Raw genomic sequence first — 25,254 nt, 5'->3', positions numbered from 1 at the left:
GCGGCCTCGAGCAGACCCCGGCCGGGCTGGGCCGGCCCCCGCGGACGGGCCGGCGGGCGGAGCAGCACTGTGGGCACCGCCCTCGGCCCGCCCGCCGAGGAGGGGACGCGAGCGGGAGGCTCTCTGCACTCGGCCGCCGGGGCTGCGGGGACGGGACGGGTGTCGGCGCGGGCTCTGCGGGCGGGGAGCCGAGTCCAGGCCGGAGCCCGAGCCGCGGCGGGAAGCCGGAGGGCTGTGCGCGGAGATGGCGGCCGGGGCGGCCGCGGCGGCGGAGGAGGGGATGGAGCCGCGGGCGCTGCAGTACGAGCAGACCCTGGTGAGTGAAGCCGAGCCGAGCTCCGAGGAGTGCGCTCCGGGCGGCTGCTCCTGGGCACCCTCCCTCCAGCGCGAGGACCGGGAGCTGCCCGAGCCCCGCCCCAGCCGTCCGAGCTGGGGAAACTGAGGCTCGGGGGCCTGAGCGGTCGGAGGGCTGCGGGACGAGCTGCATGCAGGTTTCTGGCCGAGGCCAGGCCTGCGGAGGACAAGATCAGGTGCTTGTCCGAGGTGTCCTTCCCATTACCTCTCCCCCCAACACACCGCGTTTTCTCTGCCCCTCCCCCTGACCACCTGGACCCAAGCCCCAGCCCCCCACTGCCCTCCCCAGCACCGCTCACACCCGGTGAACTTTATCTGTCTGCACTTCTATCTCCGCCACCAAGACATTCTCTCTGTGCGTTTTCCTGTGCTGGACACAGAAGCAGGCGTGTGTAGAAAGATGGGCAAACCCAGCCCCCAGCATTGGCAGGAACCCCTGCGTCTATTCTTTGGCAAAAAAAAAAGAAAGAAAAGAAAAGAAAGAAAGAAAAGGTGGCATGCCCGCTGGGGGACAGGAACTTCAGGGGGGATGGGTCAGGCAGGAATGGGTGTGGGAACTGGGACCTTTGTCCATGCTTACTCTGAGTGTCCAGCCCCTACCCACCCCGGGGGTGTCCCTTGACCTCATTAGAAGCAGGGGTCCTGGGGTTCTGAGCTGACTCGTGGCCACACTATCACCGAGTGTTGGAGAAGCCTTTCGCCCTTCCTTGTGTCACTGGGGTGGGGGAGCCCAAACGCTAGGGAAGGGCTCCTTTTCAAACAGCTGGTCCTGGAATTTGCCCAGGAAGGAGGCAGGGAGGGGATCTCTCCAGGAGGGGGGAGCCCCTGGCTGTAATTGAGGCTGGGAGGCGCCCAGTTAAGAGAGGGAATGACTGGATGGAACAGGATGACAGGGAGAGGTGACAGGAGGGGGTGGAGCAAGGGTATAGGGCTGAGCCTTCACATCGGGTGGGAGGTGTCCGTCCATCCGCACGCGCCAAGAATGGGGCATTGGTCTCGGAAGCCAGGCACCGGGCCCTGAAACCGTGTCTATCTGTTGCACCAGCCCCAGCCCCATCTCCTTCGCCTGGTCTTTATCTCTGGTGTGAGTTCTCAGGGTCAAGCTCTCTCCCGGGCACTCTCTGCTCCAGCCTCTCCCCCTTCTCCTTTCGATCCCTTTGTCTTTTTCTCACAGGCTCACCTCCCACTCTGACATTGTGTCGGCCTGTTTATACTCTTACTTTGTTTCTCTCCCTTCCTCCTCCCTTCTCCTTCCTCTTCTCTGCTCCTTCCCCTGGCCTCTCTTCCCTCCCCACCTCTCCTCTCTCTGGGTCTCTATCTGGTTCTCTCTCTCTCTCTCTCTCTCTCTCTCTCTCTCTCTCTCTCTCTTTCTCTCTCTCTCTCATCTTTCCCTCCCTCACCACCACCACCCCCCAGTCCCAACAGGAGCCCTTTGTGTCTCCAAGCTCTGCGGGTGGCAGCCGGAATCTACTCCTCCCCACCCCTCAACACATGCCCAGCTTGGCAGGTCTAGCCATAGCTCGGAGACTCTCCGGTCCCATCACCCCAGCATCACAGCCCAGCCATCAGCTTCTGCTGCCCCCCCAACCTACCACTGGACTCAGGGCAGCTCCAGTGTGGGCTGAGGCCACCAAGTACTCCCCATCCACCCGAGACACTTTCCACTCCCAGCTGGAAGCTGGACTGGCAGGCTGAGGGGGATGGGGGGGAGGATGGAGAATAGGGACAAGGGGATTAGGGTGGGAGGAAGGGGTACAGCTGACTCAGTCACAGGCCAGAGGCCCAGCAGGAACGTGATAAGGATTGAGGCCCCGCCTGTTCCTAGGCCCGACTCAGCTGCCCCCAGCTCCTTGAGGACCTTATTGTTACCCCTACGCCCTTGACCATCCCTTATTCTCTGACCTTCCCTCCTCCCACTTCCAGAGCTGTAGGTTTTTCCTTCTCCCCTCCTCTGGGGCTTCCCTCCCACTCCTCCTCAGCGCTCCCCTCCCCCAGGCAGCGCTGTGAGAAGAGGACTGATTATTCTGCCACCCCCAGAGCTGTGTCCCTGTACCTTGGCGGTCCCCATCACTCCGGCAGGACGGCTCCCACAGTCTGCCATGTGCATTGTTCCCCCACCCCAAGCCAAAGTGGGACCTGTGGGTTCAAGAGGGGATATGTAATCTGGGGGCTGGGAGAGGGGAGCGGAGGCCCCAGGGCCCTCCCTGGATCCCCTCAGCCACGCAGAGCTGCTAACCCTGTTTTCCCCCATTGCTCAGATGTATGGCCGGTACACTCAGGACCTTGGGGCTTTTGCCAAAGAGGAGGCTGCTCGGATCCGCCTGGCAGGGCCGGAGCCCTGGAGGAGCCCGCTGTCCCCTCCAGCTCCCCTGGAACTTCTCGAATACGGACAGAGCCGTTGTGCCCGGTGCCGCAGTGAGACTCTGGGCTTGGGCAGGGGATCTGGCTGTGCTGTACTAGGGGGACAGAAGCCATTCATTAGAGCTGCCCATTGTGGGTTGGGGGAGGCAGGGGTAGGAGCACTTTGGTGCCAGCCCCCCGTTTTTTCCTTCCCTGCTCCCAGTCTGTTCTGTACGCTGTCATAAGTTCCTAGTATCCAGGGTTGGTGAAGACTGGATCTTCCTGGTCCTGCTGGGGCTCGTCATGGCGCTGGTCAGCTGGGCCATGGACTATGCCATTGCCGCCTGTCTGCAGGGTGAGGACAGGGCTGGCAGGGGCGGGCTGGGAAACACCAACCTGCTTCCTCCATGCCAAACTTGTCGAAGTATCTTGGCTACTTGGCCGCCTGAGTGCCTGTCTTCAGACATAATCACTGCCACTCCCATAGGCCATGACTCCTCGCCTCCCCTCTCCAACTGACCCTCTGACCTACAATGACCCCTCCCCCACTAAAGGCCTCTAGGGTCCCTCCCTGACCCTTTACCTGGGCTCTGTATGATGGTCCCTGGGACAGCCTCTCCTATCGATACGGCCCAGCAGCCAGGCGGGGACTGGGCGTGCCCCGCAGGGGTCCAGCAGCACTTCCTCTCCCCACAGCTCAGCAGTGGATGTCTCGAGGCTTGAACACCAGCCTCTTGCTCCAGTACCTGGCCTGGGTCACCTATCCTGTCGTCCTCATCACTTTCTCAGCTGGATTTACACAGATCCTGGCTCCTCAGGCTGTCGGTACAGTAGGGAGAGAAGGGCAGGGCAGAGGTGGAGCCTCCTGAGCCAGGCCCATGACATTACTCTCCTGGGACCCTCCACTCTCCAGGGTCCGGCATCCCCGAGATGAAGACCATCTTGCGGGGCGTGGTGCTAAAGGAATACCTCACCCTCAAGACCTTTGTGGCGAAGGTCATCGGGCTGACCTGTGCTCTGGGCAGTGGGATGCCCCTTGGCAAAGAGGTAACTGCGGGTTGGGGAATAAAGGAGTCCCTCCCGGTGGAGGAAGAAGCCAGGCCAGGGTCAGGGCGTGCTGCTTCCCCTCTCACCTCCTGACCGCCTCCCCCAGGGCCCTTTTGTACATATCGCAAGCATGTGTGCTGCGCTGCTCAGCAAGTTCCTCTCCCTCTTCGGGGGCATCTATGAGGTAAGGCGTACCCTGGAGGAGGGCGGAGGAGAGGGGTGGGCTGCTGAGCCCACTGATTCCCCATCCACCACTCACCAGAATGAATCCCGGAACACAGAGATGCTGGCGGCTGCCTGTGCCGTGGGAGTGGGCTGCTGCTTTGCAGCACCTATCGGAGGTAGGCGGCCAGTGCAGCCCCCAGCCCTGCCCCCGGCCTTGCCTCCTTTACCCTTCTCGTCGGCTCTGAGTCCCGGCCCGGCCTGAAGTGGCGCCCTCCCGGCCCCTCCCAGGTGTCTTGTTCAGCATTGAGGTCACCTCCACCTTCTTCGCCGTGCGGAACTATTGGCGGGGCTTCTTTGCTGCCACCTTCAGTGCCTTCATCTTCCGGGTCTTGGCGGTCTGGAACCGTGATGAAGGTGGGGGCACCTGGGGGATGCGGGGAGCCCATGAGATGGCTCACGTGGGGCCCTCGATGCTACACCTGCCTCCCTCTGCTACTCTGCCTTCCCTTCAGAGACTATCACTGCTCTCTTCAAAACCCGGTTCCGGCTTGACTTCCCCTTTGACCTCCAGGAACTGCCAGCTTTTGCTGTCATTGGGTGAGGAGCTGTGGGAGCTGGGGCTGTGGGGGAGGAGGAGGTAAAAGGGGGAAGACCCCTCTTACCATGATGCTTCTTCCCTCTCCAGTATTGCCAGTGGCTTTGGGGGGGCGCTCTTTGTCTACCTGAACCGGAAGATTGTCCAGGTGATGCGGAAGCAGAAAACCATCAACCGCTTCCTCATGAAAAAGTGGGTTGGCTTTGGGTGTGTGAGGGTCACAGGGCGGTGGGAGGGGGAGTGACAGGTGAGCTGGCATCTAGTGGCCCAATCAAAAACAGGCACTCCAGCCCTGGCCAGTTTTGCCCAGGGTTTAGAATGTCAGCCCAAGGACCAAAGTGGTCGAGAGTTCGATTCCGGGTCAAGGGCACATACCTCAGTTGCTAGCTCGATCCCCAGCCCCAGTCAGGGCACATGCGGGAGGCAACCAATTGATGTGTCTCTCTCACATCAATTCTTCTCTCTCTCTCCCTCCTCCCTTCCCTTCACTCTCTAAAAATATCAATGGAAAAAAATACCCTCAGGTGAGGATTTTTAAAAATATAGGCACTCCATTGAGAAAATCAGCCAGTGGTGTTTTCCTGGTGGATTGAACTGACACTTTTGAATTTGTAGTCAGTAGCAGAGGGATTTAGATCTAAGACTTCCTAGCCCTGGCCTGGCGCAGATAGCAGGTCTCCGGGAGAGTAGATGAGCCTTTGTTTCCTCCAGGGAAGCATGGGGATGGGCGAGACTTTTTCTTAATCTCCAGAGCACAGCTCTCTCAGTTGTGACCTGAGGGTTGGGAGGGGGAAGCCTGAGACGTGACTTTTGTTGGGACTAACGTCCTTCAGGGAAAGGGCAGCCGACTGCCTGCTCCCTATGGCACCTTCAGTCAACTTCATTGTAACCCCAGCCTCTTTCCCCTAACGCTGACCTTCAGCCTCAGTCACCACAGAGAAACAGACAGGGCAGAACCTCTTTCCTCTCGCACAAAGCCCTGCAGCTAGGGCTGCCGGGGGCAAAGGCAGGAGACACAGCTCAGAGGTGTCCCGCAGAGAGCTGGGGGTGGACTTCTGCCACTGCTACCCACCGAGGGAGTTTGGAGCCAACAGAAAGTTGTTGGGGCTCCTGATAACCCCAGTGGCCACCACCCTCAGGGCCGTCATCTCATGAACAGCAAAGGGGACCTTCTCTCAGAACCGTGTGCTTTCATGTAAGAGCCAAGCTCTGCTGCGACCTCCGCCCTGAGGTGTGAGGGCGCCCAGCCTCTCCCCTGTAGTAAGTGCACCGCCCGTGTTTGATGCTGTGAAACCTACCCCTCTAGACGCCTGCTCTTCCCGGCTCTCGTGACCCTGCTCATCTCCACGCTGACCTTCCCCCCTGGCTTGGGACAGTTCATGGCTGGACAGGTAACCCCAGCAGAACAGGAGCGTATGCTTTTTCCTCTGGGATGCACCCTCCTAAAGCCAACAGCCCCTGCCCCGCCAAGGGCCCCTTCCCTTCATCCTGTGTGTTCCCAGCCTGAGGCACCCTTTCCCCTATAGCTCTCACAGAAAGAGACGCTGGTCACCCTGTTTGACAACCGGACATGGGTCCGCCAGGGCCTGGTGGAGGAGTTAGAGCCTCCCGGAACTTCCCAGGCCTGGAGCCCTCCACGTGCCAATGTCTTCCTCACCCTGGTCATCTTCATTCTCATGAAGGTAGGGCTCCTTACAAATGTATAACTAATGTTAGGCTTATAAGGTGCCAGGCACTGTTCTCAGCACTTTCCACGTATTAACTCCTTTAAGCCTTACAACCGTGCTATGGAAAGGTACTATTAGCCTCCCTGTTTTAAAGATGGGCATTCAAGCCCAGCCAGTGTGGCTCAGCGGTTGAGCATCGACCCCTGAACCAAGAGGTTACCGATTTGATTCCCTGTCAGGATGGTCAGGGCACATACCCAGGTTGGCCAATCCCTGGTAGGGGGCATGCAGGAGGCAGCCTATTGATGTTTCTCTCCCATCAATATTTCTCTCTCTCTCCCTTCCTCTCTAAAAATCAATAAAATTTAAAAAGAGCCCTAGCCAGTTTGGCTCAGTGGATAGAGCGTCGGCCTGTGGACTGAAGAGTTTCTGGTTCAATTCCAGTCAAGGGCACATGCCTGGGCTGTGGGCTTGGTCCCCAGGGCGGGGGCATGCAGGAGGCAGCCAATCAATGATTCCCTGTCATCACTGATGTTTCTATCTCTCTTTTCCTCTCTCTTCCTCTCTGAAATCAATAAAAAAAAAAAAAAAAGATGAGAAGTTGAGACATAAAAGGATCATAATTGGCCCAACATCACATAAGTACTGGCAAAGTTAGAATTTAAACCCAAGCCATCTGGTTCTGGAGTCCTTCATCCCTGGGAAATCTGGGATAGCTGGTAAATCTACATTTACCTGATAAGCAATGTAGAGTCCTTGGGGTGGAGCTGGGGGCTACCAGGAGCCGGGTGGCACCTCTACCTGTTTGAACTGCCTTCCACCTACAGTTCTGGATGTCGGCACTGGCCACCACTATCCCAGTACCCTGTGGGGCCTTCATGCCTGTCTTTGTCATTGGTGAGTCCTCAGTTGCCTGTTTCCCCTTCCCACCTTCTGGCTACCCCCTGGCCATACTCTCACTGCCTGGGAGTGGGTTTTGGTCCAGCCCCCATCCCAGTGCCCACCTCAGAGGACTGTCCCCTGCACTGAATGACCCACTGGCCCCTCCCCCACCCTCTGACCCTCTCTCTTCCTAGTGTTCCCACCCTCCCCCTCCACTACCTATTTCTCTTCCCACTTCACTCCCTGAAGGAGCAGCATTTGGGCGTCTGGTGGGCGAAAGCATGGCCGCCTGGTTCCCAGATGGGATTCACACGGACAGCAGCACCTACCGGATTGTGCCTGGGGGCTATGCAGTGGTGGGTGAGTGCTCCAGTTCCCCACAGGTAGGGCCACAGGGTCTGAGGCTCTGGTGCCCCCTGCTGGCAGGAACCAGGCTTCCTTCAAATGCAGAAACCCAGTTCTCAGAACTGCCCTGGGCTGCCCTGAGGGTACCCAAAGGACTGTCCCCGGGTGGGGAGGGTTCTCTGGTCCCTGGGCACCCTGAGGAGACTAAAGGTGGCTTCCCTAGGAGCGGCTGCACTGGCAGGAGCAGTGACACACACGGTGTCCACGGCTGTGATCGTGTTTGAGCTCACAGGCCAGATCGCCCACATCCTGCCCGTCATGATCGCCGTCATCCTGGCCAATGCTGTGGCCCAGAGCCTACAGCCCTCGCTCTACGACAGCATCATTCGAATCAAGAAACTGCCTTATCTGCCTGAGCTGGGCTGGGGCCGCCACCAGTATGGAGGGCCGGGCAACAGAGGGGTTATGGGTGAGGGGCAGAAGGTGGCCTAGGACCCCCTCACACCCACTCCAGCAGGGTCCACAGTCAATGAAGCTGGGCGACCAGCCACCTTGCTCCCCCTGTCCAGAGCTCCCCTTGTCCATACCCTGGCAGGGACTACTCCTTGGCCCTTAGCCCTTGTCCCCATGGGCTCTGAGCCTTCCTTATGGCCCTGCTGGTAGTGCTCCGGCTATCCACCCCCTGCTGACCACAAACCAAGTGCCTCTCTCTGCCCCCAGGCAGTACCGGGTGCGAGTGGAGGACATCATGGTACGAGATGTTCCCCATGTGGCCCTCAGCTGCACCTTCCGGGACCTGCGGTTGGCCCTGCACAGGACCAAGGGCCGCATGTTGGCCCTAGTTGAGTCCTCTGGTGAGACCAGCAAGGGGCCAGGCGCTATGAGCCTCTCCCAGGGCCGCTGCTCAGGAAGGGGGAGGGAACAGGCATAGCCGGCATTCGCCAGGCAGGCCTTGCCCCCTGGTGTGTGGCCTGTGTCCAAGGCCCCACTCTGAGTGCCAGAGAAGGTTGGGGGTGGGGAGGAGGGCCTCACTGTCCTGAGTCCTCCCACCTGCTCTGTTCAGAGTCGATGATCCTCCTGGGCTCCATTGAGCGCTCACAGGTGGTGGCACTGCTGGCGGCCCAGCTAAGCCCAGCCCGCCGGCGGCAGCACCTGCAGGAGCGGAGAGCTGCCCAGACTCCTCCGCCACCCGATCAGGAGAGCCCCCCCAGCCCTGAGAGCTCAGTTCGCTTCCAGGTAGGGAAAGCCCTGCAGTCGCACACACCTCCTCCTAACTGTGCGTAGACCGTCAGGAGGGCGACCCAGAGGAGTCCCGGGGCCACAGCCTCACCAGCCCCTTTGCCCGCGCAGGTGAGCACAGAGGGCTCAGGCTTCCCTGCGGCCCGGGGGGACACTCACAAGCCCCTGAAGCCTGCTCTCAAGAGGGCGTCCAGCAACTCCATGAGCCTCAGGGAGAGTCCCCCAGGTGAGCCCAGCACCCGCTAGCACCCCTCCACGCTCCCACAGAGCCCAGCCCGGCCTCTGAGACCACACAAGGGCCCCTGCGCCCCTTGAGCTGGGGCACATCCCAGCGAAGAGGCTGCCTGAACGGACCAGGGGTAGAACCAGGGTGCCTCTCCCCGTGCCCTCCTCCCCTCTCCCCCAAAGATGACATTGCCCCAGGGCCTTGTGTTTGGGAACACAGGGAACGTGGAGCAGGCTGGCATCGCCCTCAGGAGCCTCTTCTGTGGCAGTCCGCCCCCCGAGGCTGCTTCAGAGGTGAGTGGCTGGAGCCTCTCCGTCTAGCTCAACCTCTAATGCTGAGATAACCTCTCCAGTAGTCCTGTAGCACCTGCTTCCATTCTCCTGCCCTTCTGCCCTCCTGGACGCCAGCTCTGTCCTTGCAGTGCACCCTTCCCCCCCACCCCCCACCACACTTCTCACCTCCCTCCTCCCTATAACATCAATTCCTCTTCTCTCCCCCTCGGCTCTAACACAGTTGGAGAAGTCGGAACCATGTGACAAGCGCAAGCTGAAGCGGGTCCGAATTTCCCTGGCAGTAAGTGCTCACTTCTTTCTGCAGCTCAGGAGCACTAGACAGGGCAGGCCAGGGTCTAGATAAACCTCCCCCAGTGGGGGGACATGCCCCCTCTCCCCAGCCCCAGCTGCCAGCCTCCCTCCCTCTCTCCTAGAGCGACTCAGACCTGGAAAGTGAAATGACCCCTGAGGAGGTAAGGTGTGACTGGACTCTGGACTCTGTTTCTTCCGGGATGTGTTCAGTCATCATCTTGGCTTCTGTCCCCATGGGAGGGACCATGGGGTAGGAAAAGGGGCAGGCCAGCTTTCAGGGAGGTGAGGGCCGCTGATGGCCCCTTCTCCCTAACCCTCCTAGTCTCATACCCTCAGATTCTGGAGTGGGAGGAGCAGCAACTAGACGAACCTGTCAACTTCAGCGACTGCAAAATTGACCCTGCCCCCTTCCAGCTGGTGGAGCGGACCTCTTTGCACAAGGTAGGGCCAGCAACCTGGGGTGGGGTCTAGGTCCTCCCACAAGTTTGGGCTCAAGCCAGTGGGCAAAAAAGGGACAGCAGAGAGGGGCTCTGTGCTGAGCTGTTTTTCCAACACATTGCTTCCAACGGTGGGAGGCCAGGCGAGAGGTCCCCTCAGCCTCTTCCTGCCTGCGGTGGAATCAAGCATCATTTTTCCTCTTCTCAGCCTTGCCCCCAGGGAACTCTGGACCGAAGCAGCAACAAAGACTGGGCTCAAGCTGGGTAGAAGCCAGGAGGCCAGGCCAGGGTCAGAGCTAGGAGGGAGGCTGCCAGCTCCCAACAAGGCTGATACACCCACACTGAAAAAAATGGGTGAGAAACAGGCAGGAAAAGAAAGTCTAATAAACAAGCTAACAAACATCCAAGTAGGGGTGGGGACACTGCAGAGAAGAGATAAACAAAGATGAGAAACGCCCAGTGGGGGGCTTGGAATGTCAGACCCCAGAAAGTCTCACTTCATGTAGGCCGGAGGGAACCGGGTAAGGACACGGAGAGAGAGCTCAGCAGAAGGCAAAACCAGCCTGCAGAAACGGGGAGGAAACTTGCGTGCAGACAGGTGGGTGGTGGGTGAGGCTGACATTAGAGAACAGGGCTCTCTGTGGAGGACGGACGGCCTTGGGCTCCCCAGAATAGGGCAGTGGCATCGTTGGGCACCTCCAGGCCTCTCAGTGAAGGCAAGGGCGTGCAGGCACACCCAGCAGGCTGCTAGGGCAGAAACCAAGGGGATGTTTCAGCTAAATTGTTAGATTTAATGTGCAAACCTCTGAGGTGTGGGGGCTGGGGCCAGTGGGGGAGCTCCCAAGGTCTGCAGTTTGGACAGCTAACTTAGATGCAAGCTGTGCCTCAAAGCCAGTTTAGTGTAGACAAGCAGGGGCTCTGGCAGGGAACAAAAGAGAAACAAAAAAGCAAAAAAGTATTAAAGGAAAAAGGAGGTAGGCCTAGGAGGTAGGCCTGAGAATAATACATTTGGCTTTTATTTAAAGCAGGGGTGGGGAGCCTTTTCTCTGCCAAGGCCCATTTGGATATTTGTAACATCATTCATGGGCCATACAAAATTATCAACTTAAAAATTAGCCTGCTATATTTGGTCAAACATTTTATTAACTCACCCCTACTGCCTTGGCAGGGCCAGACCAAATGATTTTGCGGACCTTATATAGCCCACGGGCTGGACATTCCCCACCCTGATTTAAAGCCTTTCCTCCTAAGACCGCTACTAAAGCTTTTCCATCATCTTCCTTAGTTCTCAAACATCACATAAAGATGAGGATGATGCTGACATTTTATTAGTGCCTGCTATGTCTCAGGCACTGGGCTAAGCTGTTCACATGTTTGATGTAGTTCTCACAACCACAGATAGTGTGATATTCCAGTTTTTATAAAAGGGGACATTGAAATTCAAAGTAGTTAAGCAATTTGGCCAAGAGATCACATAGCCAGTAAGTAGCAAAATCCAAGATTGACCCAAAAGCCTGTGGATTTAACCATTTTAATACATGGGGAAACTGAGGCAGTGAGGTCACTTGCCTGAGTCAGTATAGCAGAGTCAGGCCTAGAGCCCAGATTTCCTGGCCCCAGTCCCAGTATTCTTTCAGAGAGCCACGCTGTCCCTCTCCCTTTCAATTCACTGTTCCCAAGCCCAAGAAATGCAGGCTCTCCAATGAGCTCCCTGGTGTCTAATTAAATTAAAATGAAAAAGAACAAAGTAGGTGTTTGTTACAAACTTAAAAAAAAAAAATCAGAGGAAGAGAAACCTTTGAGGAACCGACTACCAAAAGTACAAAGAACTGCAAGTGATAAGAACATAAGATTAGAATTCAAAATGTCCTTGCAGGCCCGAGGAGTCAATAAGTAGTAGCTCAATTAAGTTCAGGAGGGGAACATCCAGAGGGGCAAGGGAATACAACTGGAGACTATTTAGGAAGCTGTGCAACTGGAGATCACCCTATCAGCTAAGTACCGCATTCATTCAGAGGCCACCTACCGAGAAGCAGTGAGTGGAGGTGGGGGAGGAAGTAGAGTGCCAACACTGGGTCAGACTGGCTGAACCTAATCCTCACTCCGCCCAGTGTTGGCTAGCTGTGTAACCTTGTCAGATTTCTTAGCGTCTCTGTACTTCACTTTCCTTATCTGTAAAATGGGGATCTTAGTCCCTACATCATAGGGTTTTCTGAGGATTAAGGGAGGTCATACATGTGAGCCACTTAGAAAAGTAGCTGGCACCTAGTAAGTATTCAATATATTTTAGAAATTACTACTAGTTATGCTTAGAGGTGAAAAATAGGGGGCTTTAAGAGATGGTATAATGAAGGAAGTGTACAAGAAATTGATATTTTCAGAATAGGGTGAGTGATTAGGTGAGGCTGGAAGCTGGAGTGTCTGGTGGAATCTGAGAATAGAGAGACTGAGGTGTGCTTGAAAAGGGTCCTGTGGGCCATTCTGGGGTGTCTGGGCTCTAACTCGAGATTGAGAAAGCTGATAGGATGTCAGAGCCAAGTTGGATAGAAGGGAGGCAGAAAGGAGAACCCATTAAGATGTGATAGTCCCACCCTGGCCGGTGTGCAAAGTGGTTAGAGCATCAGCCTGCGTACCAGAGTCTCAGATTCATTTCCAGTGAAGTGCACATACCTGGATTGCAGGTTTGATCCCCAGCCCCAGTCAGGGCGAGTGTGCCTCTCTCACATCTATGTCTTCTCTCTCTCTCTCTCTCTCTCTCTCTCTCTCTCTCTCTCTCTCTCTCTATATATATATATATATATATATATATATATATATATATATCCTTCGCTCCCTCCCAACCTATCTAAAAGCAATGGAAAAATATCCTCAGGTGAGGATTAACCAAAAAAAAAAAGATGTTACAGTCCCATCCTGATCAGGATGGTGAGGGAGTCAGGAAGAATTGCCAGGATGTTCAGGAGGTAGATTAGTAAGGCTTGGTGACTCCCCAGGACAAGTGGTTTGCAAACCCAAAAGGTATATAGTTTATCAGAAGCTCACTCTGATTAGGATTGTGGAAACTTTAGGGGAACAATTTAATAGGATCCTTGAGAGAGGATGAGATGGATTATTAAACATAAGAAGACAAAGCCGAGGGATTAATAATACAGGAAATCCTTTTTTTAATTAATTAATTTATATATATAAATTATTTATACATATAAATTAGAGGCCCGGTGCACAAAACTTTGTGCACTGGGGGGGGGGGGGTCCCCTCAGCCCAGCCTGTGCCCTCTCGCAGTCTGGGACCCCTCGGGGGATGACCACCTGCTGGCTTAGGCCTGCTCCCTGGGGGATTGGGCCTAATCTGGCAATCAGACATCCCTCTGGCAGCCCAGCAGCCCTGGGGGGATGTCCACTTGCCAGCGGGGAGCAGACCTAAGCTGCAGTCGGACATCCTTAGCGCTGCTGAGGAGGCAGGAGAGGCTCCCACCACCACCGCTGTACTGGCAGCCATCAGCCTGGTTTGTGGCTGAGCAGAGCTCCCCCATGTGGGAGCGCACTGACCACCAGAGGGCAGCTCCTACATTGAGCGTCTGCCCCCTGGTGGTCAGTGTGTGTCATAGTGACCAGTCATTCCTAGTCTTTCTGCTGTTAGGGTCAGTTTGCATATTACCCTTTTACTATATAGGATAGAGGCCTGGTGCACGGGTGGAGGCCGGCTGGTTTGCCCTGAAGGGTGTCCCGGATCAGGGTGGGGGTCCTGCTTTGGTGCCTGGCCAGCCTGGGTGAGAGGCTGATGGCTGCTTGCAGCTGGTCACACCCCCTTCAGGATGGGGGTCCCCACTGGGGTGCCTGGCCAGCCTGGATGAGGAGCTGATGGCTGTTTTCAGGCTGGCCACACCCCCGTGAGGGTGGGGGTCCCCACTGGGGTGCCTGGCCAGTCTCGGTGAGGGGCTGAGGGCCGTTTTCAGGCTGACCAGCGACTGAAGCTCCCAGCCTCTCCTTTTTTTTTTTTTTATTCTGGGATTTACTTACCTTCTATAATTAAAACTTTGTTGCCATCACTGGTGCTCCCAGCTCTGAGGCCACGGCTGGCTGAAAGCAGGTATCTGGGGTTTGTTTGGCTTCTATAATTGAAACTTTGTTGCTGGCCTGCTCGCTCCAGCTCTGAGGCCGAGCTGGCTGAAAGCAGGTATCTGGGGTTTGTTTAGCTTCTATAATTGAAACTTTGTTGCTTTTGGAGCTGTTGCTTTTGGAGCTTAGAGCAGGCCACGGCAGACGAGGAACCTTGGCTTCCTCCATCACTGGAGCAAGCAAGCCTCCTGCTCGCTTCAGCTGCGTGGCTGCCGGCCGCCATCTTTGTTGGCAGTTAATTTGTATATCTTGCTGATTAGCCAATGGGAAACGTAGCGGAGGTACGGTTAATTACCCTTTTTGTCTTTTATTAGATAGGATATATATTATTTCAGAGAGGAAGGGAGAGAGAGAGCGATAGAAATATCAGTGATGAGAGAGAACCCATTGATCGGCTGCCTCCTACACACACCACACTGAGGATCGAGCCCGCAACCCAGACATGTGCCCTGACCAGGAATCGAACCATGACCTCCTGGTTCATAGGCTGATGCTCAACCACTGAGCCACACCAGCAGGACAATACAGGAAATCTTATTATGTTTCCCAATGAAATCAGATGAGGAAATTAAAGATAACGTGTAGCATGTAGGATTCAAGGGACTTGCTAAACAATGACAGTTATGACATAGGTATTAAAGGAGCACAGAAAAACTTATGCTAAAACTACACTTCCACCTCCTTTTATAAGTACTGTCATGCCTTAGAAGGAGGAAGTTAGGAAAGTTCAGGAAGTTCTTTCCTAAAGAATTCAGCAGCTGTATAAGAAAACATTTTTAAAGTGTTAAGATCATTACAATGATTTCTGAGTAGCTGGTACTCAAGAAGCTGGGGTAGTAATGCCCATTTCAATTCGAGCATTAAGCCAAGAGGCTTACAAGTAAACTATAAACAGTGTGATAACTGATAGGCCAAAAATTCCAGGAACTGCTGAGTCAGTAGAGTGTTTTTTCAAGACATCTGGCCCAAGAAAATCCACTTGGAGCACAAGGGGAGCTAGCTGACAATTTCTGAACCCTGGCTGATTACACTGGAAACCTTGGGGGAAGGGTCCAAAGCAAAAAAACATGGGGGTTGGGGGGTACTCTTGGCCCTTGGACGGTAAGCTACATGTCAACAAGACCTGGGATGCTTTGGGCCCCAGAAAAGGCAAACTGAGAGACATAAAGAGTGCGGCAGGCCAATATTGGGGGGGTCGGAGCCAGGGTGAGGGATACCTTACATGTTCAGCCAGCTGAGGGCAAAGGGGAAGCACGTGTCAGCCACCCAGGCGGGGTAAGAGGAACAGGATTCAGGGCCAGTACCCCTAAGGGGGTGTGGAACTTTCCTCCTGGATATACCCATGACTAATCGGACATCCGCCTAGGCCCACTAGGCAGTGCCTCCTCCTAGAGCAGCGGTTCTCAACCTGTGGGTCGCGACCCCTTTGGGGGTCGAAGGGCCCTTTCACAGGGGTCGCCTAAGACCATCCTGCATAGCAGATATTTACATTACGATTTATAACAGTAGCAAAATTACAGTTATGAAGTAGCAACGAAGATAATTTTATGGTTGGGTCACAACATGAGGAAGGTTGAGAACCACTGTGAGTGTACTGAAAAGTGGCCTGGAGCTGCTGGGCCACTTCTTACTGATGACCCCCACCCAGCAAGTCACTGCACCACTGAGCCTCATGCTGCCTGTCCTGTAGAATGGGTGTCAGACTTCTCAGGACTGTGATGAAATTAAACACTGATTAATGTAAGACTTAGCCAGGTGCCTGGCCAATCATTAGGTGTCATATTTGAACAGTTGTTCTCTCCACCATTCTCCTTGCTAACATGGGATGAAAATTCCGTCCTGTTTCTCATCCACATAAAGATTCTCACTATCAAGTTTCTGAAGATTGGTTGTACAATCTCATTACACTTTGGCCTTCCCCCTCCCCCACCATCTGTAGCACCCCCTCTATCCTGCCCCCAACCCAACACCTCCTCCTGGGCTCCTCTCCCCTTGTGCATAAAGTCCAATGTTCTTCTCCCCACCCTGTAGACTCACACCATCTTCTCACTCCTGGGAGTGGACCATGCTTACGTCACCAGTATTGGCAGACTCATTGGGATCGTTACCCTAAAGGAGGTAAGATGATAGTGGCTGTCAAAGCCACTTCCACTTCCAAAAAGGCATGGAAGCTTATGCCCAGCTCACCTGGGGGTAAGGGCTGGAGAGTACGAGCAGGGAGCCCAGACTGACCCTCTCACCTTTCCAGCTCCGGAAAGCTATTGAGGGCTCTGTCACAGCACAGGGCGTGAAAGTCCGGCCACCCCTCGCCAGCTTCCGTGATAGTGCCACCAGCAGCAGCGACACAGAGACGACGGAGGTGCATGCACTCTGGGGGCCCCGCTCCCGCCACAGCCTCCCCGGGGAGGGCAGCCCTTCTGACAGCGATGACAAGTGCCAGTGAATTCCTCAGCAGGCAGCCTGGGGTGGCAGTGGCCTTGCTGTCAGCCCGGATCCTACAGCTCTCCTGTCCCTTCTGCCGTGGGAAAGCAGGAGGCAGCTACAGCCAAAGGTTGGGGCCGCAGCCCCCCGTCCAGACCAGGGGCACCAGCCTCTACTTGGAATCTGACACAGCACCCACCTGCAGTGTTCCAAGGGCAGGAAGATCAGCACTGGGATGGGGATGGGGATGGGGCGGGGTACCTGACCCCTGCTGCCCCTTTGAGGGGGAAAGGGGTAGAACTAAGATGGGTTTATACTGGAACCTCCAATGACCAGATGTATATAGAGATTTACAAAGATTTTTATATTAATTTAATAAAACAAATTCTTAAATAGAACAAAATAAACACCTAATGAGCCACTTATATAGAGAATGCCTGTGCCCATCAGCTCGTGTTCTTACCTTGGGCCCTCTTACCTGCCAAAGCCTGCAAGTCCTGAAATCTAGCCACCTACACCCCATGGCCATAAAACTCCAGAGCCTGCTGTCCATGGAGTGTAGGATCTGAGAGGCCTCCACTGCTTGGCCATCAACACCCTGGCTGCCCCCAGTACTGTAGCTTCGGCCAAAAAGGCACTGCCCTCCTTCCTCCCCAAGGAGAGGCACTCCCTCATGACTGTCACCGGTTGGCACAGTATCTGCCCTGCTCAGGGCCACCCATGTGGCCCCCTGGTGGCTCTCTCTGGAAGAACATCGAAGTCCCAGCTCTGTAGCTACCAGAGCCCTGTCCTCTTCCAACTCCACCCTACAGCAACCTGGTGGGCTGGGAGCCACCGGGGCTCTGCCCACACATCCTACAAGGGACTGGGAAAGGGCCCAGACCCCTCAGAGCGGCCAGGAAAAGGGTGGGGGTGCACGCTTTCATCATTCCAATGCCTCCCAGAGAAGATCTGACTGAAAGAACAGACCAAAACCCCTCTTTCTTTACAAAAAAGATTTAGAGACAATGGAGAGGTATAGCACAGGATGAGCCCAGCTGGGAAAGGGACCTGGGGGACGGCTCAATCCGTAGGCTCCCTGGGTGGGGGTGATTCTATCAAGCACGGTACATGGACTTGGAGGTGAGGAGAGAAGCAGAGGAGAGGCGGGGGGAGGGGCAGGGGAGGCCGGGCTCCCTCCCATTCTGTCCCACGTAGCCCAGTCATAACTGCCCCCTCAGAGGTTCACATCATCAGAGGAGGAAATATGTGGCGTTTTTGATTTAAGAACATGAACATCACTCTGCCACTGCTGTAGCCATGCCCCAGGGGCCCCGGGCAACCCCCGGCAAGCCCCAGGAGTGGGGGCTGGACATGCGCCCCCAGCCTGGTCCCTGCCTCCTCTCTAGACACTTTCATGCAAAACACACAATGAGGAGTGAGTGCTCCCAGGAGCCCCCCAGGCTTTGGAGCTCTGCTGGAAGCCTCAAGCCCACAACTGGGCACGGCGGCTATGCCACCGCCAGGCATGATCTGCGTCACTGTTCCTCTGGCTCCACCTCATCCTCCTCTAAGGACACCACCCCAGAAGAAGCCACGTCAGAGGCTTGCCGCTGGCGTTCCCAGCTGCCCACCGGTGGGCAGAGCGGCTGGCAGTCCTCGCAGGGGGCTGGCTCCACCTCGGCGGGGGAAAGGCAGGACTCCGTGACGGGCGAGTTGTAGGGCGAGTCCTGGGCCTCCAAGGGGCCCAGGCTGCGGAAGGCACTTTCCCGGCTGGGGGGCAGTTTGGCAAGAAGCAGCTCTTCACCCAGCAGCTGGGAGGCCAGGTGGGCCGGGGAGCCCAGCAACCCGTCCTCCAGGCTGCACAGACTAGAGCACAGGGTCTCTGGGGACACTGTCTGCGAGCAGTCGCTCTCAGGCTCCACGGAGCCCTGGCGCACAGGCCGGGAAAATCGGTGGCCAGTGAAGAGGTCCTGGAGGTGGGGTCCCAGGGGCAGCTGCCCAGCCATGTCTGTCGGGGGAGAGAAAAGGAGAAGATAACCCTGCTAGCCCCATCTCAATTGGCCAACCTGGAAGCCACATCTCCCCACTTGGTACAGCTCTAAGGATGGGGGGTAGGTCCCAGGGAACTTTAGACAAGTCACTTAACCTCTCTGCCTCAATTTCCTTAATGGTGAACTGGGGATTCTTACATACCTACCTTATGGGGTTGCTGAGAGAACAGTCTGGCACACAGTAAGAAAGCAATAAATGCTGGGATACCCTACATGTCGTGCAGGCTGTTCACTGCCCACGGGGAGTGTGTCCAAGGCAGTAAGTGAAATTCAGGCCACACTCTGCTCACCAAGCAGCATGCCCTGGCATGGGGCTGTGCCCACCAGCAAAAGGAGAACTTTTTTCAAATTTGCACAATGATTCCGCATGGGCTAGTAGTGGCCTTGGATAAATGCAGTTATTTTCATTATACCAGGGGTCAAAGCAGGCCTGGAACTCAATCAAACAAAAACATTGTGGTTCGGCTCTGTCTTCGTCTCGGTCATCCCAATCAGTCCTCTCTGGACCACAGCAGCAGTCTCAGCTGCTTTAATGTACTGCCCACTTCAGAGAATGTTAATTAGCTCAAGGGATGAGGCATGTGGACGCAATCTTCAAAGACAAAGGGGTGGAAGGGGGATGGTGGTCTGGGAGGCTTGAGCCCAGAAGCTACAGAGAAAGTCAGCCATTTGGTCCCGAGAATGGAAGATGAAAGGAGGGCCTTGCACAGCTGCACAGCCCCACGGGGTCCCTTCTGCAAGCACCAGCGGAGAGCAAGGCCCACTAGCCTGGAATGCGAGGACGCTAGGCTGGAGCCAAGCAGCCCTGTGGGCAGTCCCGGCTCAGCAAGCTTCCTGTTTGCCTGCGCCACAGCCCCATGAGGTGCTGTGGCTGCTGCACTGTGCGTCTGTGCTGCTTCGACCAGCCAGGAGGCTGTCTTGAGAGGACTTTCAGGGGCAAGGCACGGCAGACCCTCCCAGAGAGACAACATGGCTGCACAGAAGGTGCTGGCGAAGTCTCCGGCTTTTTTTTTTTTTTTTTTTTTTTGAGGGCCTCAAGGCCCAATTGCAAAAATGGGCAGAGAAAGGAACTACTCCATTTCCACCTGCTGACTGCCCACCCACGAGAGTGGAAAGTCGAGTATTACCTGGACAGAGTCTGCTTCTCTCCGCTCCCCTTCCAAAGGCTGAGCTCTGGATCACAAGGCCTATCAGGCAGTTTCACCCCAGCTGGCAGTACTAGTACGGAATGTCCCCTCACCTGAGTCAGTTCCCCCAGCAAAGTCCTCATCATAGGATTCATCGGTCGAGTCCTCACCATCCACTGAGGACCATGCCCGGAGCTTGGCTTCTGCAATGGCAAACTGCTCAGCCACTCCTGTTGGGGAAGACACGGAATTCATTAGCAGAAGTGAACTAAGGTTAGGGCTCAGCTTGGAGACAGGCGAGGGAAGACACATGGGTGTGGAAAGACTCCAAACCCCACATCAGGCCCAAGGAGATGAGAGAGAATATCCCTAGGACAAATGTGTGGCTGATTCTCTTTCTGTCACTCACCTGCCGCAAAGCGAGCCTCTTGCTCACCCTCACTGAGATCCGAGTAGGAGGAAAAGGCTGATTCCAGGGCAGCAGGAGAGTCGCTTGGCTTGCTCCAGCCCTTCCATTCAATAAGGTGAGCCACACGACCCTGGGCCATGGCAGTGGGCTTGGTCACGTGGTCCTTCACCACCTGGGAAATACCTAGAGGTGAGGCAAAGTCAGAAAGCCTGGTAAGAGCATGGGTCAGAGAACATCTGGGAGGGAAGTGTAAGGGCGGTGGTAGTGAGGGTCCACATGTGCCTTTGGCGGGGGAAGGGGCAGGGATTCACCTGAGAAAGAGAGGAAAAGAGAGATAGCAGCAGGAGCTCAAAGGATACAATCCCCAAGGGCATGTAAAAAAGGTCCAAATGGCCAGAGGCATGGGAAGGGGTTCATACCATGCAGGGAGGATCTGGCCAGTGCAGCGATCTCCTGGATAGTTAGGGCTCTCCGGGACTTGGGCAGCATCGCGACAGTGTCTCCAACATTCACCTTGGGTGACAGAATTAGAGGGTGAGTGCTCCTCTGACAGCATTGTCCTCCCACATGCCCATACCCCACCCAAGGCACCAAGGGGATATGGGAGCTGGGAAGAGATGACAGGGCAACACATGTTTCCCAAAGGCTGCTGGGATATGTAAAAAGGTAAGAAGCCAGGACCAGCAAATTATGCCCCCCCACCCCCCACCCCCACCCCAGGGAGCAATGGCGATGTGGGCAGATCCAAAGGAGCAGAACTACAGCTAAGCCTCTGCCTTCCAAGCTCCCAGAGGAGAATAAGACAGTTCTGGAAGAACATGGAGTAGGGTCTTTGAGAAAAGAGGAAAGGAGAAGGATATAACATCCAGGTCCCCTTCCTTCTACCCCTCTTCTCCTCTGTCTCCAGACCCACATTCTAACTGGTTCTGGAGCCTATCACAGCCACAAACTCAGGATGACCAAAAACAAACCCAACACCTTCTCCCCATATCTGGCCCTCACTTTGCATCATCCCACCATTCTCCCATTCAGCCTGGCTCCAAACCTCAGCATTACCACCAACTCCCACATAAGCTTTCCCTACGCACATCTGTTGTTAAGACCTAATGATTCCATCTCCAAACTGCCTCTAATACTGCCCTCATCCTTTGCAAATGCTCCTTGCCCAGATTAGCATAGTGGTAGTCCCCCAAGCTCCTCCGACTCCATGCTATTTTCTCAGCCTCCTCTGTTGTGTAAGTGTTCTCCTTCCCCCTTTCCATGTCTGGCTGGCTCTTTCTCACCTTTTGGGTCTTGGCTGAAATATCACTCCCTCAAAGAAGGCTTCCTGGCCGCCCTACCAGTTGTCTACCCTCCCTCTGCAGTCTGTAACAAGTCACCATCCTCTATCAATATATCTCGGGTGTGTAATTATGGTCTATTTCATGTGTTTCCTTATTTCTTGTTGGTCTCCCTCACTGGTCTTAAGCTCTTTCAGAAATTTGGTCTCTTTTGGTCACTGCCGCACGCCAGTGTTTAGCACAATGCCTGGTACAGAGCAACCTCTCAAAATACATAGGCCGAATGAACAAGGCAATGTATAAATGTACCCCATTTTCCTGGGGTGCCACTGGTCACCACATGTCCTTATTTAAAATCTTTCCTGGGCCCCTTCACTGTCCAATGAAGTGCCAGCTCGCAGCCAGGCACCGAAGGACTGACTCTGTGAGGCCCTGCCTCCTACCAGGCCTGCTTGGAATCCACCACTGATCTCCTCTGTCCATAAAACCCCACTACTCACTTTCCCTGTCAGCAGGCAGCCCCCTGCCTTCCTCCAGGCAAAGAAACCCAGCTTTTCCCTGGGCAAAGAATGCCATCCTTGCCTGACAAATGCTCCCTACCGTTCAAGGCCTGACTCAAGTGCCACCTCTTACTGTGTTTTCAGCCCTTTTCCCATCCCCAGCATCACCCTTGCATCTCTCCTGAGGGATCTCAGGATGGCAGGGCCTGAGTCTGATTCACCTGGGTTCCTACCTCCACCCTGCACCTGGCTCTGTGCTCCTTGGCAAGCCCAGGCAAATGTTTCCCTCAGCAAATGAATGAAGCCAGAGGTACAGGCACCCTCCCTGGCATTGCCTAGCTCTACTCCATCAGTTCCCACCCCTCACCAGAGGGGCTCCACCTGCCCCTTGACCTCAGGCCCACCCCCTCTGTCCCTCCCCTTCAGTACCTGGCTGACAAGGCCCCCAGGGTGGCGCCGGTAGCCTCTGGCCAGGCCTGGAGGGAGGAGCACCTGCTGGGTGTTTCCTGGCTCGCTCTCCCTCCCTCCCCTCACTCCCCCCAGCCGCCACCATCCGTGCCAGCACTCCGCGCAGCTGCGGCCCAGGCCCAGAGAAAAGGTGTACGTCTCCCTGGCAACCCATCACCATGCAACAGGGTCTCCCGGGATATGGCCCGGGATGCGCTGACGTCAGCGCCGAAGGCGCGAGCAGCCCGCCCGCCACGCTGGCAGGGCGCCGAGCAGAGCAGACCGGTGGGGGCGGCCTTACTGCCGGCCGGATAGCGCCTCCGCTCGCAGGCAGAGGAAGCCAGGAACGCCAGGAACGGGCTGGCCAGGCGGCTGCGAGGGATACAGACCCGCTTCGTGTGGATACGGCTCCCCCACCCCCTACCAACACCAGGGGCCCAGCACCTCTGGCAAGTCCTGACTGTCCACGGAGGAAGAGGAAGGGCGCGAGGACCGGCTCCAGCCTCGGAGGGTACGAGCAGATCCCAAGGAAGAGAGAGAGAGGCCCCGAGGAAGTTCGATCCACTCCACAGCCCACGCGGGGTCCGAGGCCACTGAGGGGTGGGGGAAACGCTGTTCAGCTGGGCTCCCCCTTCTGCCAAGATCCCCCCCTTTTCATCCGGTGTTGCCACATCATTCCTCCCCCCACCTCCCAGAATACCAGCAGCCAACCACCTGGTGCTCCCGCAACTCTGAAAGCCCCTCTCCCACCACCCCTAGCCTTTCTGCTCCTGAGGCCATTTTGTGGCAGCCACTGACCACCTTCCTCCACTGGATATAGTTTGCCATTAAAACCCTCGGGATGAAACCTAAACTTTGATAAATTCTGAATCCTCTCTGGGTTCCTCAGCCTACCCATTCCTCTTGGAAAGCACACCTCATTCATCCTTCCACCGCCATCCCCGGCCCCCTCCCCACCACCATCTTGGCCCTTTGCAGGCTTGCTGCCTTCCTGGTCTTGGTTCTTTCCTCTCGCCAGGCTCAGCTTTACTCTTCTTCTCTGACAAGCCCATGATTTTTTCTTTCGTCCCAGTCCCCTAAGGCTGTTTCCTGATGGCCTGTCTGGCCCCAGCCTGGCTGTTCCTGTTTCAGCCTGGTTCCCAATATCTAAGCCAAAGTAATTTTCCTCTTGCCACCTGAGCACCCTACTCCTCAGGTTCCCATCACCTCCCAGATCACATCTACAGTCCCCGGTCTCACCTCTGCGACTTGTCTGACAAGTCCATCGTCCTCCAGGCCCTTCACGCTGCCAAAGAAACATTTTGCCCAGCACAGAAATCATAGGCATGCTGGCTGTATTGATGCAGAGAACCAAAAGCCCAGAACTGCTCCAGGCTCAGCTCCCAGTTCTATTCCTATTTTGGTTCCGGATGTTGAGCCATTCTCCTCCCCACTTGGAACCTGTTCCTAGTCACATAAGGAAAGTGTTCCTGTCTCATGGCTTTGAGGAGGTGGGAGTGCCAGGGGCCCAGCCAAGCTCTGTGGAGCTCAGCTAGCTGAGGCCCTTCCCCTAGGCAGTGCCAACAGGCAATCAATGTATATCACAACTGACCTTTAGCTGGAGCAGCCGTCTCTGTCCCTGGACCTCATCCAGCTGGTGGTTCCCAGAAATGCTACCAACCAGAAGACAGACACAAGGTTACAGGCCATCCCTGGCCCCAGCTGGTGCCCAATCCTGAGGTCAGCCAAACTCTCCCCTGACTACAGGAGGGAATGACCTCCTGAGCTCCAAGCCGTTGCAGGGCCAGAGAGATGAGAGCAGCCTTATGCTTCTCAGCTTCAAACGCTGAGGCGAATGTGGTACTACAAATCCCAGAATTCCTCATGGGAACCCAAGGAAAGTACAAATCTGAGTCTTAGTTCCACAGGACCTCAAGTACCAACCAGACGAAGGCCTGTGTGACTGACCCACCTACGCTGAAACCCAGGACCCATCATCAGAAACCTAGCCCTCAACATCTTAAGTTCCTACCTGGCCTTAGGCTTGGCGAAACCCACGACACTGAAGTAGAGTGGCCAACCTCAGATGCACAGGACTAAGACCAGGCCCCAGCATGCACCATCCAGGGGAACCAAGGCAAGGGTCAGCAGTTCTGGGCAGGAAGACCTGATGGCCTCCCTTTAGGCTCCTGTTTCCCTCCTCAGGGTAGGGTGATTTGTTGTTATTGTTGCGAGTGGGGGGAGGGAACTAAAAGAGTTGTAAGAGGTGGGAGGTGATCGGGTGCACACAGGTGCCCCAAGCTGGGTCTCAGTCCCGTTCATCAACCATCTGACTCTGGAGTGGGGAGTAAGGTTTAATTAAATCCCCTGGCAGGGTACTTGGCCAGCGTTTGCAGGCTTAAGGAGGTTGGGACACAGGCAGGAGAGGCAGGTTCCCAGGGTAGGGCCATTCCCAGGACAGCAAGAGAGGTGTAGGAACTGGGTGGTGATGGTGATGAGTGTATGTGAGTGGACAAGGACAGTCGCCATGGGCTGGTGAGGGCTGACTAACCCCTCCCCAGGCCATGCGCCTCCTGCCACCCTCAGCGGTGGGAATCCAGGCGGAAAGACACGAGTCCACCCTGCAGAGCCCAGAAGCAGGCAGGCCCTGGGACCGAACCCAAGTTGATTCAGCCCTCTCCCCGCTCAGGCCTGCTCCACTCCCTCCTCTAGCCTGGCCCGCCTCCCTGGCGCAGGCTCCTCCCTCTCCCGACGCTGGCCCCTTCCTCAAGGCCCCGACCCACCCGCGCGCCGCGACCGGTCTCCCCAACCAGTGCCCGGCCTCTTACCCTGACCCGCCGGGCTCCGAGAGCCGATACAGCCCATGGCCGGGAACCCAGGCACGCTAGCCCGCGCTCGGGACCCGGGCCATCGGCTTGCAGAGGGTCGGGCCGCGGCCGCCACCGGGGAGGGGAAAACCCGTCAGGGGAGGGGGGTGGGAACCGCGCATCCGCCACCGCTCCCGGGAGAGGGAACCGGTCCGGTGACGTCAGCGGGGGGGCGTGACCATCCACGTCAC

General features: G+C 56.1%; 2 protein-coding genes across 7 annotated transcripts; one reads left to right on the top strand and one right to left on the bottom strand.

Annotated features, from left to right (window-relative positions):
* The first annotated feature begins 91 nt into the window (after positions 1 to 91).
* Positions 92 to 16,820, top strand: CLCN2 (chloride voltage-gated channel 2). 3 transcript variants are annotated; one of them, XM_059687212.1, is made up of 24 exons: positions 97 to 316; positions 2,613 to 2,769; positions 2,918 to 3,049; positions 3,391 to 3,519; positions 3,608 to 3,741; positions 3,848 to 3,925; positions 4,004 to 4,082; positions 4,195 to 4,320; positions 4,419 to 4,503; positions 4,592 to 4,693; positions 5,808 to 5,892; positions 6,028 to 6,183; positions 6,996 to 7,065; positions 7,300 to 7,410; positions 7,619 to 7,832; positions 8,116 to 8,249; positions 8,459 to 8,631; positions 8,746 to 8,860; positions 9,080 to 9,153; positions 9,374 to 9,433; positions 9,567 to 9,605; positions 9,781 to 9,885; positions 16,032 to 16,118; positions 16,249 to 16,820. In XM_059687212.1, the coding sequence occupies exons 1-24, from the start codon at positions 245 to 247 to the stop codon at positions 16,441 to 16,443; spliced, it is 2,712 nt and encodes a 903-aa protein (XP_059543195.1). In that variant the 5' UTR covers positions 97 to 244; the 3' UTR covers positions 16,444 to 16,820. The 3 variants fall into 3 exon arrangements, 2 of the variants coding, with proteins under 2 accessions (XP_059543194.1, XP_059543195.1); XM_059687211.1 differs by having other exon boundaries at positions 96 to 316; positions 3,848 to 4,082; XR_009451817.1 differs by lacking the exons at positions 16,032 to 16,118; positions 16,249 to 16,820 and having other exon boundaries at positions 92 to 316; positions 3,848 to 4,082; positions 9,058 to 9,153; positions 9,781 to 9,881.
* FAM131A (family with sequence similarity 131 member A) lies at positions 16,765 to 24,997 on the bottom strand. 4 transcript variants are annotated; one of them, XM_059687214.1, is made up of 7 exons: positions 24,229 to 24,997; positions 23,809 to 23,869; positions 22,662 to 22,810; positions 20,410 to 20,503; positions 19,991 to 20,173; positions 19,695 to 19,811; positions 16,765 to 18,411 (listed from the first exon to the last, which is right to left on the bottom strand). In XM_059687214.1, the coding sequence occupies exons 4-7, from the start codon at positions 20,477 to 20,479 to the stop codon at positions 17,939 to 17,941; spliced, it is 843 nt and encodes a 280-aa protein (XP_059543197.1). In that variant the 5' UTR covers positions 20,480 to 20,503; positions 22,662 to 22,810; positions 23,809 to 23,869; positions 24,229 to 24,997; the 3' UTR covers positions 16,765 to 17,938. The 4 variants fall into 4 exon arrangements, with proteins under 4 accessions (XP_059543197.1, XP_059543199.1, XP_059543196.1 ...); XM_059687216.1 differs by lacking the exon at positions 24,229 to 24,997 and adding an exon at positions 23,457 to 23,502 and having other exon boundaries at positions 23,809 to 23,827; XM_059687213.1 differs by lacking the exons at positions 23,809 to 23,869; positions 24,229 to 24,997 and adding an exon at positions 23,457 to 23,770.
* Positions 24,998 to 25,254: the final 257 nt, after the last annotated feature.

This window comes from Myotis daubentonii, chromosome 3, assembly GCF_963259705.1.
Source record: "Myotis daubentonii chromosome 3, mMyoDau2.1, whole genome shotgun sequence".
Taxonomy (NCBI): domain Eukaryota; kingdom Metazoa; phylum Chordata; class Mammalia; order Chiroptera; family Vespertilionidae; genus Myotis; species Myotis daubentonii.
The sequence above is the reverse complement of the archived record's forward strand: the minus strand, read 5'-3'. Positions and strand labels throughout refer to the sequence as shown.

What these genes read in the sequence shown, in the direction of transcription:
- CLCN2 (XM_059687211.1), top strand. Translation starts at nt 245, where the DNA reads ATGGCGGCCGGGGCGGCCGCGGCGGCGGAGGAGGGGATGGAGCCGCGG. An exon ending in TGCAGTACGAGCAGACCCTG is followed by an intron (nt 317 to 2,612) that starts GTGAGTGAAGCC and finishes CCCATTGCTCAG; the next exon opens with ATGTATGGCCGGTACACTCA. An exon ending in GTGAAATGACCCCTGAGGAG is followed by an intron (nt 9,606 to 9,780) that starts GTAAGGTGTGAC and finishes TCATACCCTCAG; the next exon opens with ATTCTGGAGTGGGAGGAGCA.
- FAM131A (XM_059687213.1), bottom strand. Translation starts at nt 23,544, where the DNA reads ATGCCTATGATTTCTGTGCTGGGCAAAATGTTTCTTTGGCAGCGTGAA. An exon ending in ACAGTCAGGACTTGCCAGAG is followed by an intron (nt 20,504 to 22,661) that starts GTGCTGGGCCCC and finishes CTGTCACCCAAG; the next exon opens with GTGAATGTTGGAGACACTGT. An exon ending in GGCCAGATCCTCCCTGCATG is followed by an intron (nt 20,174 to 20,409) that starts GTATGAACCCCT and finishes CCTCACCTCTAG; the next exon opens with GTATTTCCCAGGTGGTGAAG.